Consider the following 13,554-nt stretch of genomic DNA (forward strand, 5'->3'; position numbering starts at 1 on the left):
CTCCACCCCAAAGATCCTTGGGGCAAAGGATAGTACTCCCCCAGGAGTATTGTGTCTAGGTCTGGGCCCTACAGTTTCAGGAGGATATTGACATGCCGGGAGGTGCACAGAGAAGGGTGACCAAGACGATCAGGGGCATGGAAACCATGCCTTATGAGGAACGGTCGAAGGAGCTGGGTATGTTTAGCCTGGTAAAGATGAGACAGAGGAGATATGATAGCCATCTTCAAATATCTGCCGCATGGAAGATGGAGCAAGCTTGTTTTCTCCTGCTCTGGAGGGTGGGACCCGAACCAATGGCTTCAAGTGAAAAGAAAGGAGATTCCGATTCAACATCAGGAAGAACTTCTGGTGGTAAGAGACATTCCACAGTGGAGCAGATTCCCCCAAGAGAATCTGCTTCTTCGGAGGTTTTTCAGTAGAAGTTGCATGGATACTTGTCATGGATGTTTTAGCAATGATTCCTGCATTGCAGCCGGTGTTGGACTGGATGACCCTCAGGCCCCTTGCCTCCCTATGATTCTACGATAAAAGCCTAAACAAGATACCTATTTTTCGCCCTATAGGACGCACCGTCCCATAAGGCGCACCTAGTTTTTTTTTGGGGGGGGGGGAATAAATGGAAAAAAAATATTTTCCCCCCAGGCGTGGGGCTGGGGCGGGGGAGGCCCGAGCTTCCCCCGACCCCAGCCCCCAAACAGGCAGCTCTCTGCAAGCCGTGGGAGCCCAGCGCTGGCTCCCGCTGCTTGTGGAGAGGTCTGCAAAGCCTGGATGCGCTGAACTCAGCACGCGCAGGCTTCGGCATGCAGGCAACTCTCCGCAAGCAGCGGGAGTGCTCCCGCTGCTTGTGGAGAGGTCCGCGAAGCCTGCATTCGCCTCATAGGACGCACACACATTTCCCCTTCATTTTTGGAGGGGGAAAAGTGCATCCTATAGGGCGAAAAATACAGTATAAATAAATAAAATAAAGATCTGGGACTGAGCAAGGAAGAAGGGTGGCACCAGGGACTAGAAGCTCCTGTTCCTTTCCTCCCTTCCTCTTGTGAAATTACACAGGTCTTCCGCTAGTAAGAGCAAAAAATAAATAAAATAAAAACCCTTTGTTTGTCTGCCCTGCAGCAGATGAGTGGCATATATGGTATGCACCAGAGTCACAAGAGATTTGATGCATCCTGCAGGTACACTTCGCTTAAACAACTGAGGATTCGTGTTGAAATAATGACAGACAGGTAGCGAGTGTCATCTGGGAGGCATCCTCTCGAGCAAGTCCCAAGGAGCCTCTTTTATTGATTATTACAACATTGCCACATATGTGCTTATTGCTGATTGGTTAACACAAGTACAAAGCAAAGGTTGCATTAATCACCAATAGATTAAAGACTGGGAAAGGGAACGCAGAACTAGACAGGCATGAAAACCTCCTAATTAAATTATAACCAATGATTAATATAGTAAGACTTAAAACAATTACTAATGATTGATATAGGAAACTTAAAAGAGCATAACAAGCACGTTCCGTAGATGTGATCAACTATGCATATAGGAACAGGTCAAAGGACAATGTTTTCCTGAACTCAGTGTGAACTGAACATTCTAAGGTGGTGAGTGAATGTCTTAGTATTGTGATGGTTTGTGCAGCATTATGTACAGAAGCGAAGCTTAGGAGCAAGACTTCCCATCAGGCCACAGTCATGTGCAAGACTCATAGCATCCCATCAGATTCGTTTGCCAAATCCCAAACTGAGAGCCCTTTTGAGAAATCAAAGATCAAAGAAAGCATCCAGCTTTGTGACAGGCCCATTAGTTTTAGTGATATGGGCATTTCCGTGCGCTGCTCTGGTTCACCAGAAGCGGCTTAGTCATGCTGGCCACATGACCCGGAAGTTGTCTGCGGACAAATGGCGGCTCCCAGATGAGTGCTGCAACCCCAGCGTCGTCCACGACTTGACCTAATGTTCAGGGGTACCTTTACCTTTTAAGATACATGAACTATTCTATTCCCACTTCCCACATTCATGCCAGGAATTCTGGTCCTCAGCCTCACCTCATTGATGAACACCAACAGCTGCCGGAAGTCGGAAGGGCTGTCAAAGAGGCCATGGACCACGATGATGGGTTTGTAAGAGGCAGTGAGTGTGAAGAGGAGGAAAAGGAACAGGATACATAATGGAGCAAGTAGCCCAATATAGCCTTGGTGCTGCCGCATGATCCCACCAGCTAGACAAGAGAGAAAGAGAGAGATGAGGGTTAGGGTTAATAGGACCTCCCTGTGCAATTTCTCCTTCTTCTGCCTAACCTTCCTTGTCTCCTTACTTGATCCTCCGCTGTGGAACCCAGACTGACCTCCAGGACCCCTCACGTTCTCCTCCTCCCTTTGCAGCCAAGAGGAGGATTTCTGCCAAGATGATTTTCACAGAATCCAACCCTCGTCCTGGGATGCCCCTCAGAGGACCTTAAGGCCCACAAATGGCAACACTTTGGAGGTCCCGAGCCGCAGGGTGGTTAGTTTGGTCTCAACTAGGGCCAGGGCCTTTTCAGTACTGGCCCCCGACTCAGTGGAACACTCTGTCACAAGAGACCAGGGCCCTGCGGGACTTGACATCTTTCCGCAGGGCCTGCAAGACAGAGCTGTTCCGCCTGGCCTTTGGTTTGGACCCAGTTTGACCCTTATGTTTCCCTCCCCTTATGGTTCTGATTTATGGGCTACTACTAAAAAAAGGCTGCATTTTAAATTGTATTTTAACCCATATTTTAATTAACTTATTTATTTATTTTTTCCCTTTCCTATTATGTTTTATTGTAATTTTATTGGTGTTAGTTGCCCTGAGCCTGGTTCTGGCCGGGGAGGGCGGGGTATAAATAAAAAAATATTATTATTATTATTAAGAACCAGGAATACAGTGGTACCTCGGGTTAAGTACTTAATTCGTTCCGGAGGTCTGTTCTTAACCTGAAACTGTTCTTAACCTGAAGCACCACTTTAGCTAATGGGGCCTCCCACTGCCACTGCGCAGCTGGAGAACAATTTCTGTTCTCATCCTGAAGCAAAGTTCTTAACCTGAAGCACTATTTCTGGGTTAGCGGAGTCTGTAACCTGAAGCGTATGCAACCTGAAGCGTATGTAACCTGAGGTACCACTGTACTGGTTTGCAACAAACTGCAATCGGTTGCTTAACAAGCCCAACTTCAAACCAGGGTTTATGAAGCCAGGTTGTTCAAACTGACTAGTGGTTTAGTAAACCTGGTTTGCCCGTAAAGCTAAGGCGAGATTCAGCGAAATCCAATATAATCTTAGCACAAGCCATATGGGAGCTGGAGATGGCAGCACACAAGCCTGATGCTTCTTTGCTCACGACTGATAGAGGCTCAGCTGCATAGCAGTAAACTGTGGCTTAGCATTACGTACTAACACAGCCTAAAGCACTAAACTGTGGTTCAGCACGGCATATGAACACAGCCTGTATATTCTATGAGTCTATGACCTGTTCAACCCACACACCTCTTTCTGTTGGGTCATGACCCAGAAATCCTGCCAATGCCTTTAAAAGTTCTGCAAACTGTCACCTCCCATTTGCCACATACGGCCTTGTGAACCCTGGTAAATATCACCCTAAAGTTATTATTATTGCCAGAGATCTTGTTTGTAAAGTGCTTTCAATTATTCGCATGTCATCATATTGTAAAATAGGCAATATTATCTCCATTCTGCAATCCAGCCAGATGGGTGGGGTATTACTATTATCAACAACAACAACAAGGAGTTGAAAGAGACAGCAGTTTACTGAAAACCACCCAGTGGCTTGATGGACAGAGATGTTATTTCATCACTGCTTTCATGTGATTGCATTTTAAGTATTTCTATTGTAAAAATGTTCCAGGATCGTTTACTTTAATGGAATAAGCATTTCCAGGGAAGGTATTAAAATTGCGTTTTACCCAAAGCACACACACTGAAATCAACGAACATGACTAAGTTAGGTCCATTCATTTAAGTAGGTCTACCTTGAGTGAGAGGGAGACGGGTGGCGCTGTGCTCTAAACCACAGAGCCTAGGACTTGCCAATCAGAAGGTCAGCGGTTCAAATCCCCGCGATGGGGTGAGCTCCCGTTGCTCGGTCCCTGCTCCTGCCAACCTAGCAGTTCGAAAGCACATCAAAGTGCAAGTAAATAAATAGGTACGGCTCCGGTGGGAAGGTAAACAACGTTTCCGTGCGCTGCTCTGGTTCGCCAGAAGTGGCTTAGTCATGCTGGCCACATGACCCGGAAGCTGTATGCCGGCTCCCTCGGCCAGTAAAGCGAGATGAGCACCGCAACCCCAGAGTCAGCCACGACTGGACCTAATGGTCAGGGGTCCCTTTACCTCTTTACCTTTACCTTGGGTGAAACTTAATTTAATAGCAAATCTGTGCTTGGGCTGCACCACTGAAGCCTGCCAGCGAGGGAATCGAGGGAGCGAATGCTCCTATGTACAGAAACAATTATGTTTACAATGAAATCTAGGTGCCGGAGGGAAGGGTTCTGGCCTGCCCTCTTCCTGGCATGCTAGAACTCTGCGTGCAGGGACTTCATGTTTTGTAGTCATTAACTGAAGTCATGAGATATTTCCCCTGTCCGTGCATACTGAAATGGTACTGCCCAGACACAGGTTTAGCACTTCAGCGTGAATCAGAGCAGCCTACACTGACTGGCAGCAACTCTCCAGGGCGCCTGGCAGAGGACATTCCCAGCCCTTCCTGGTGCTGATGCCAGGAACTGAACCCGGGACTTTCTGCAGACAAATTAAAGCGCCAGCCCTTCCCAGTTTCACAAGGTATTATTGCTCTTATTGAACGAAAAACGACACGAAGCATATCCTCGTTAACACATCACCTAATTATCTTGTATTAGTATTTGTATGCGGCCCTTCCCCTTATGTCGCTGGGAGGTGCACCAAAATCAAACAAACAAGGGTACATGACACCAGTCAAGCTTGCAAAAGTATATCATTTGCCCGATAATAAGTGTTGGAAATGTAAAGAAAATGAAGGTACATTCTTTCACCTTTGGTGGACGTGCCCAAGGATTAAGGCCTTCTGGGAGATGATCTATAATGAATTGAAAAAGGTATTTAAATATACCTTCTTGAAGAAACCAGAGGCCTTTCTCCTGGGCATGGTCGGCCAATTGGTGCCAAAGAAGGATAGAACATTCTTTATGTACGCTACAACAGCAGCAAGAATACTCATCTCAAAGTATTGGAAGACACAAGATCTACCCACCTTGGAAGAATGGCAGATAGACTATATGGAACTGGCGGAAATGTCTGGCAGAATCCGAGACCAGGGAGAAGAGTTGGTGGAAGAAGATTGGAAGAAATTTAAAGACTATTTGCAGAAACATTGTAAAATTAATGAATGTTAAAATGATGTTGGATTGAAATGAAACGGCTCTAGCAACAAGGTTAAAAAGAATATGTTAAAATGGATTGATAATCAGATGAAAATACGAAGTTATAATATGTTAAGACATAGAATTAAGATAAAAACAAAGAGGGAAAGGATTTGCTGAATTAACCATGTGAACTGGAATACAAAAAAGGGAGGTGTGAGGAGGTAAGGGAACAAGTAAATGAAATATAAGACATGAAAAGATTGATCTGTTTTTAATTGTTTTTTATTTTTCATGTATTTTGAATTTTTCCTTTGTATTTTTGTACCTTTTTATTTATTTATTTATTTTTTATTCTGTAACTTTTTTCTGTCTGTAAAACTTCAATAAATATCATTTTCCAAAAAAAAAATCAAACAAACAAGAAGTTCATAAAAGCTATTTCAACTCAGGGGACAGCATACTTAAAACAACACGCCAACGGAAGGAAACTGATTTTTTCCCAAACCATTCTACCCCCTCCCAAAATTCTCCTTCATGGGACTCTCCTTCCTTGGAGGTTTTTTAAACACAAGGTTGGATGGCCATCTGTCAGGGATGCTTGAATTGAGATTCCTGCTTTTCAGGGGGTTGGACTAGATGACCATTGGGGCCCCCTAAAAATAAATAATAATAATAATAATAGTAATAACAACAACAACAACAACAACAACAACAACAATAATAATAATAATAATAATAATTTATTATTCTTTATACCCCACCAATCTGGCTGGGTTTCCCCCAGCCACTCTGTGTGGCTTCCAACAGAATATTAAAATACAATAACCTATTCAACATTAAAAGCTTCCCTAAACAGGGCTGCCTTCAGATGTCTTCTAAAAGTCTGGTAATTGTTTTTCTCTTTGACATCTGATGGGAGGGCGTTCCACAGGGCAGGCGCCACCACCAAGAAGGCCCTCTGCCTGGTTCCCTGTAACTTGGCTTCTCACAAGAAGTGAAGCACCAGAAGGACCTCGGAGCTGGACCTCAGTGTCCGGGCAGAACGACGGGGGTGGAGAGCCTCCTTCAGGTATACTGGGCCGAGGCAATTTAGGGCTTTAAAGGTCAGCACCAACACTTTGAAATGTGTTCGGAAACGTAATGGGAACCAGTGCTGGTCTTTCAAGACTGGTGTTATATGGTCTCGGTGGCCGCTCCCAGTCACCAGTCTAGTTGCTACGTTCTTGATTAGTTGTAGTTTCCGGGTCACCTTCAAAGGTAGCCCCATGTAGAGCGCATTGCAGTAGTCCAAGCGAGAGATAACTACAGCATGCACCACTCTGGCGAGACAGTCCGCGGGCAGGTAGGGTCTCAGCCTGCGTACCAGATGGAGGTGATAAACAACTCTACAATTCCAACTCTACAATTTTATTATTCTATGAAAAGCTGGGCAGAAGAGAGAGGTCTTTGCCTGTCATCTAAAAGATTGGAGGGAGGTGGCCAGGTGCATCTCATTGGGTATGCAGGGCCACCACTGAAAAGGCCCTTCATCCTGACCCCCACCCCACCTGGTCCACACTGGCATTTTCACCAATCAGCACCGCAAAAAAGGGTCCTATACAATAAAGAAGAAGAAAAAGGAGGAGGAGGAGGAGGAGGAGGAAGAAGGAGGAGGAGGAGGAGGAGGAGGAGAGTTTGGATTTGATATCCCGCCTTTCGCTCCTCTTCAGGAGTCTCAAAGCGGCTAACATTCTCCTTTCCCTTCCTCCCCCACAACAAACACTCTGTGAGGTGAGTGAGGCTGACTGAGAGACTTCAGAGAAGTGTGACTGGCGCAAGGTCACCCAGCAGCTGCATGTGGAGGAGCGGGGATGCGAACCTGGTTCACCAGATTACGAGTCCACCGCTCTTAACCACTACACCACACTGGCTCTCAATGAAGCATCCTTCTAGAAGCCAGATCATTGGATCAATCAGCTCTGCTTTCACTGTGGAGTCTTTCAACCCTGGAATTCCCACGTGTTTGAGGCCCAGGAGTAATTATAATTTTAAAAACCTAATTGTTGTCCTCTTCCCTCACAAACCAGGCAACTGCAGGAAGGCAAGCAGAGATCCTAAGATGCATTACATTTGCATATACATTTCTCTCATGCCGGTGCCCTTCCCATTTGGAAGGCAAATAAGGTCAAAGTTTGCACGATCAGCCAGCAGTTTCGTCACAGAGATGCAAATTTGTTATGGACCTACAGTAGGTTCAGACAGTCAAGCAGTTGTATAATTTCACACCAGTGAGGACGGCACGACAGTCTCGCACGCCCATTACATACACATGCGTATGAATTTAAAATTGCTGTTTTAATCTGTTGCGCCCTCTTCCTCTCTTGTCATCTGGTTAACTAGCTCTTCCCACGATTTAAAATTTGGCACAGAAATCCACCGCTCCATAAGTAACATACGGTGTGATCCACACTAAAAAGGAAACTATCACAGATTGTGATGGGAGGACAGAGCCAGAGAACTGATCCTTGGAAAAATCCTTCCATATGAAAAGGGTAGCTAAGCAGCCAATATTTTATTAGCGGACAAGTAAAAATGCATTACGTCAGCTGAGCGAGATCCAGATCTTTAAATCCAACAGACTCAGGATTCAGCCAGGCTTAATATCCTGCTTCTTTCTCCAAGCAGTTTTGGGTAGTACGCGTAGCTAAAAAAAAATAAATGCCATATTTTTTAGCTCTTTTTAATAGACAGGGCTTGCCATACATCCGGATTTTAATAGACAGGGAAAACCTGTCCCCAGAGTCGGCTACAACTGGACCTAATGGTCAGAGGCCTCTTTACCTTTACCTAACACAGTTGGGGAGGGAGATTGCCAGCAATGCCATCCCGCTGTTGAGAGAATTGCACAGGCTGAAAAGCAGTGAGCAGGTGAAGCTTAAGGTGCTGGTTTTGGTGTGGGAAGACTAAACAGCTTGGAACCAGTCGATCACAGCACTCCCAGGTGAAGGTCACCTGCAGTTACTACCTCTGTTGCAAACGCCACTTCTCTTGTCTTTTGGGCATCCGCCGAAGACATCTGAGAGTCAGAAGCCGGTGCCTTCTAATTGGGCCAGCGTACTTTGCCATTGGCACATGCAAACTTCTGCATTTCACAGAACCCTTCACCAGGGGAGATGCGGCAGTAGCAGACTCGCAGATGTGTGTGCAAATATACTTAGGTGAAAAAGAGGCCAGGTTTCCAGAGGCTGAACACATTTGCATTGCAGATAAGGAGCTATTTTTCAAAGCCAAAAATACCGAGCCTTTGCAAAACTAGGTTACAAAGAACTGAAAACAATTGCTTTTTATTATAATCACCACCACCCAGCGCTCACAAGGGGGGCATTGCAGTCAGTTGCAATGGCCTACAATCCTGCCCTCCCCCCAAATTACAAATTTACACTCATACTGTTTTTTTAAAGAAACCATTGCATAGACTAGCTTTTCCCTGGAAAGAACAGAAAAGGAGTGCTTACACCAGGGGTCAGCAACCTTTTTCAGCAGGGGGCCAGTCCACCGTCCCTCAGACCACGTGGTGGGCCGGACTATATCTTGGAGAAGAAAAAAAAAAAAACGAATTCCTATGCCCCACAAATAACCCAGAAATGCATTTTAAATAAAAGCACACATTCTACTCATGTAAAAACGCCAGGCAGGCCCCACAAATAACCCAGAGATGCATTTAAAATAAAAGGACACATTCTCCTCATGTAAAAACACGCTGATTCCCGGACCGTCCGGGGGCCAAATTGAGAAGATGATTCCCGGACCTTAGGTTTCCTACCCCTGGCTTACACCAACAGAAAAAGCACAATAAGGTGGGTAGAATTATTTGTTCCCCCCATTTTATCCTTACAACAATCCTGCGAGGTAGGTTCAGTGGAAAGAGGGGGAAGGGGAGAGTTATACTGGCTTGGGGTTATCCAGTTTGACAGCCAAGTGGGAAATTCGAGTTCAGGCTCCCCGCAGTCTGAGGAGCTCCTAGCCACACTGAGGTACCCAAACAGAGAAAGCTGGGCTCAATTCCCCATTCAGACATGACGCTCACTGGATAGTACCTGAGCCCACCAGCTTCTTAGAGACTAAGCCGTGCCACGTGTAAGGTTGTCTCAAGAATAAAGGGGGCGGGGAGGGAGAGAGCTGTTTGCTGTCCTAGAGATAGCGTGGTGCAGTGGTTAGAGTGCACCATACCTGGCAGACTGGGGTTCAAATTCCGACTCGGCCATCAAGCTCACTGCCTCTCAGTCCACCCTACCTCACAGAGTTGTTTTGGAAATTAATCAAGGCATGAGGAGAACCATTTACGCCACCTTGAGCTGCTTGGAGGAAAGGAAGGGATATTGATATAATAATAATTAAAGATAATCAGTCAAACAAACAAGCACAACTGCTAGAAAAGTGCAAGACTTAAAAGCTGGAGCCTGGCACCTGTTTTGAAGATATAAGTAATTAAATAATAATAATAATAATAATAATAATAATAATAATAATATCTATACCCTGCCCATCTGGCTGGGTTTCTCCAGCCACTCTGGGTGGCTCCCAAGAGAATATTTAAAAAACACAATAAAACATCAAATATTAAAAACTTCCCTAAACAGGGCTGCCTTCAGATATCTTCTAAAAGTCAGACAGTTGTTTATTTCCTTGACATCTGGTGGGAAGGCGTTCCACATGGTGGGTGCCACTACCGAGAAGGCCCTCTGCCTGTAACCTCACTTCTCGCAGCGAGGGAACCGCCAGAAGGCCCTCAGGGCTGAACAACGGGGGTGGAGATGCTCCTTCAGGTGTACTGGGCAGAGGCCGTAAATAATAATTCACCCAAGCATGTGCAGAATGCCTCACCACTGAGTCATGGCGCAAAACATTTTGCACTTCACCTGAACACCTTTCGTAACAAAGGCTGCAGTTTCTCAGCCAAAAGCAGAGGAGTCCTCCACCCCAAGCAAGTCTGCCAACCATCAGAGGCAATGGGAGTTGTAGTCCGACAACATCTGAAAGCCCACATCTGCCCCTGTTTTGCCTGCAAACCTGGATTTCCAGCACCTCCCCTATTAGCCGCCAAAGGCCTGGCAAGCAGCCAGAGGAAGCAGCTGAGCATCTTTCAGGAAAGGTGGCAGGTAGCTTCAGAGATGCAGGTGCTCCACTGGGGTTTCAAGGAGTGGGTTGCCTTGTTTCCAAGGAGGAAGGCGCCCCAGATCCTGGGCTTTAGTTATCCCTGAGCCCTTACCTGGCCGAAGGCTGTGTGGATGACACACTCCTGAATCGGGAACTGCTTGCTCAGAGAGGCATCGCCCCAGTGGCCGGTCCTTCTGGCCACCTTCCCAGTTTCTGGGGATTATGAGGACGCCTCCTGGTCCAGCCTCCTCCTTTCAGCCAGTAGCAACACAAGGAGGTGGAGACAGAAGCTGCCTCAGGTGTTCTGGCCCTGGGGTGTTTGTTCACTGCACTGAGGAGCACAGGAAGGGCAGTGGCTAGAGTAGGATACAGGAGAGTCCTGAGTTCAAATCCCCGCTTGGCCACGAAGTTCTCTGGGTGACTTTGGGCCAGTCACTGCCTCTCTCAGTTTACCTCACAGAGATGTCGCAATGGGAAGAACTGTGTACGCCACATTGAGCACCTTGGATAAAAGGTGTGATACGGTGTTGGAAATGTAAAGAGAAAGAAGGTTCTTTTTATCATATGTGGTAGGTTAAATAATAATAATTATTATTATTATTTATACCCCGCCCTCCCCAGCCAAGACCAGGCTCAGAGTGGCTAACACCAGATATAAAACAATTGTTTGAAATACAACTTAAAAAACAAGATACCCAGAAGCTTTTCTTTTGGGAATTATAGGGACATAACTATTTATATTGTATAGAAACTTATTGATCTATGTGACTACAGCGGCAAGAATGTTACTTGCCCCAAAATGGAAAGAAGAATAAGTTCCAGCAAAGGAAGAATGGATACAAAAACTTATGGAATATGCAGAAATGGCAAAAGTTGCTGGAAGAATAAGAAATCAATATAACAAACTTTTTATAAAAGAATGGAAATGGATTATTGAATATTTACAGATAAACTGTAAACAGATAAAAACATTGGCAGGATTATTGCAATAACCTGCAGTTTTATAAGAGGTTATATTTAAAGAAGATGAATAAATGAGCAAATTAGGTCAATTTGAATATGCAGAAGATACTAAAAATAAATTTAAGGAACCGCAGAAAGAGGGGGAAGGAAGTCAAGTTTTGAAATGTCAAAATGCTTGTAAAATTAATGAAATGCATAAACTTGAAAAGCATCTTTTTTAAAAAAAGAGAGAGAGAGAGAAAGGGTGTGATATGAATTAATAAATTAGGATCAGTCCCACTGGGCTGGAGACTGCAGGCTGTAATTGAAGGTGCCCATCTCTAAATGGCCCCCACCTGGAAACAGACCCTGCAAATAAAGAACTAGCACCCACCAGTCGACTCTAGGTTTTTAGCTCTCTGTGTTCCCATTTATTATTTTGAAAAGAGCGCTGTGTTTTAAAAGTGTGCTTGTGAGCCGACTCAGCAGGAGAGGGGCCAAAAGGTGATTCTAAAAAAAAAAGGATTGTATAAATGCATGAAGTCAGGCCTGTGCAAAACTTTTCTGAGGCCTGGGGCAGGAGTCTTGAAAGAATAAAGTTATAAACTAAAAAAAACAACAGCAGCCCAAACAGCTTAGCCATTAGAGGCTCAGGGGAAAGGGGCAGTCAGCCGCCTCTGCATGGGCCTGCCAGGAAGAAAAACTGTTTTTAGCACTCAACTTCTAATGAAAAGTGATCGGAAGGTCGGCAGTTCGAATCCCCGCGACAGGGTGAGCTCCCGTTGCTCGGTCCCTGCTCCTGCCCACCTAGCAGTTCGAAAGCACATCAAAGTGCAAGTAGATAAATAGGTACCACTCTGGCGGGAAGGTAAACAGCGTTTCTGTGCGCTGCTCTGGTTCGCCAGAAGCGACTTAGTCCTGCTGGCCACATGACCCGGAAGCTGTACGCCGGCTCCCTCGGCCAATAAAGCGAGATGAGCGCTGTAACCCGAGTCGTCTGCGACTGGACCTAATGGTCAGGGGTCTCTTTACCTTAGCCTTTAGAACAGACAAAACAGCCCAGCCTACCCCTCCTCTGTTCTAGTTGGTTTATTTATTGATGTGTTAGAGAACTTTCAAAAACCAAAGAAAAAGACACATTGTAAGAAAATTTCCTGCAGTGCTTAATAAAGCTACAAAGGTTGCCTCCATAATGACGGAGACTTTCTTCAATTGTTGAAGGCCTTTTCTGCTCTATAATATTAAACACCTGCATAAAGATACAGTGGTATCTCAGGTTAAGTACTTAATTCATTCTGGAGGTCCGTTCTTAACCTGAAACTGTTCTTAACCTGAAGCACCACTTTAGCTAATGGGGTCTCCAGCTGCCGCCACACCGCTGCTTTACAATTTCTGTTCTCATCCTGAAGCAAAGTTCTTAACCCAAGGTACTATTTCCGGGTTAGCAGAGTCTGTAACCTGAAGCATCTGTAACCTGAAGCGTTATGTAACCCGAGGTACCACTGTAATTGAATTCCCTCACTCTCAATAACGGGAGCCTCCAACCCTTCAATCTAGCATCCATAATTGCCAAGGAGCCAGAAGCAAGTCTGAGTCCAGCCTGTTTGGTTTAGCATAATGTACAAAAACCACCCCAAATAGCACAGGAGTCTAGATTTGTTTCCCAGCCCTTTGGCAAACCTGAGCTACTTTTCTAATTACTTGGGAGGGTGTGTGCGTTTCTGCTCGCCTCCTGCCAATACCCCTCTCCAGCCCCACCTGGATTCACACTGCTCCCACGCGGCAGGCCAGGCTCCCCGTGCACAAAAAAGGAGCTGCTCTGAACATGCACAGAGTGCCTTCCCCTCCCCCGCTGGGTAAAAGGCAGTCAGTGATTGGACGGGAAGAGGGCAGGCTCTCTGGTGCATTTTGTCGACCTTCACTACCCAACCCCGTCCTTGTCTTTAAACCCTCGTAAAAGAAGTGCGACTGCAATCTAGTGCAAATAAAGTACAGAGAGACATGTTGTCAGTTGCGAGCTTGCTTTACATAGGGGACTGCGCAGAAATAAGATTACCCAACTAAAGCGGTAGCCTCTTCTTTCCCTTCTTTGTGCAGAATGAAGCT

The 13,554-nt window shown here is 45.6% G+C and overlaps 1 protein-coding gene across 2 annotated transcripts in view; it reads right to left on the reverse strand.

Moving 5' to 3' along the window:
* Positions 1-13,554, reverse strand: part of PPT2 (palmitoyl-protein thioesterase 2) — a 61,722-nt gene that overhangs the window by 24,641 nt on the left and 23,527 nt on the right. For both annotated transcript variants that reach the window (XR_014560644.1, XM_083725169.1), the window contains exon 2: positions 2,045-2,217. Coding sequence is in view for 1 of the 2 variants with exons in the window: in XM_083725169.1 (XP_083581295.1) it covers positions 2,045-2,206 (162 nt within the window). In the remaining variant the exon portion in view is untranslated. The remainder of the gene's footprint in view (positions 1-2,044; positions 2,218-13,554) is intronic.

Source organism: Podarcis gaigeae, assembly GCF_964106915.1.
Source record: "Podarcis gaigeae genome assembly, chromosome: 2".
Lineage (NCBI taxonomy): Eukaryota > Metazoa > Chordata > Lepidosauria > Squamata > Lacertidae > Podarcis > Podarcis gaigeae.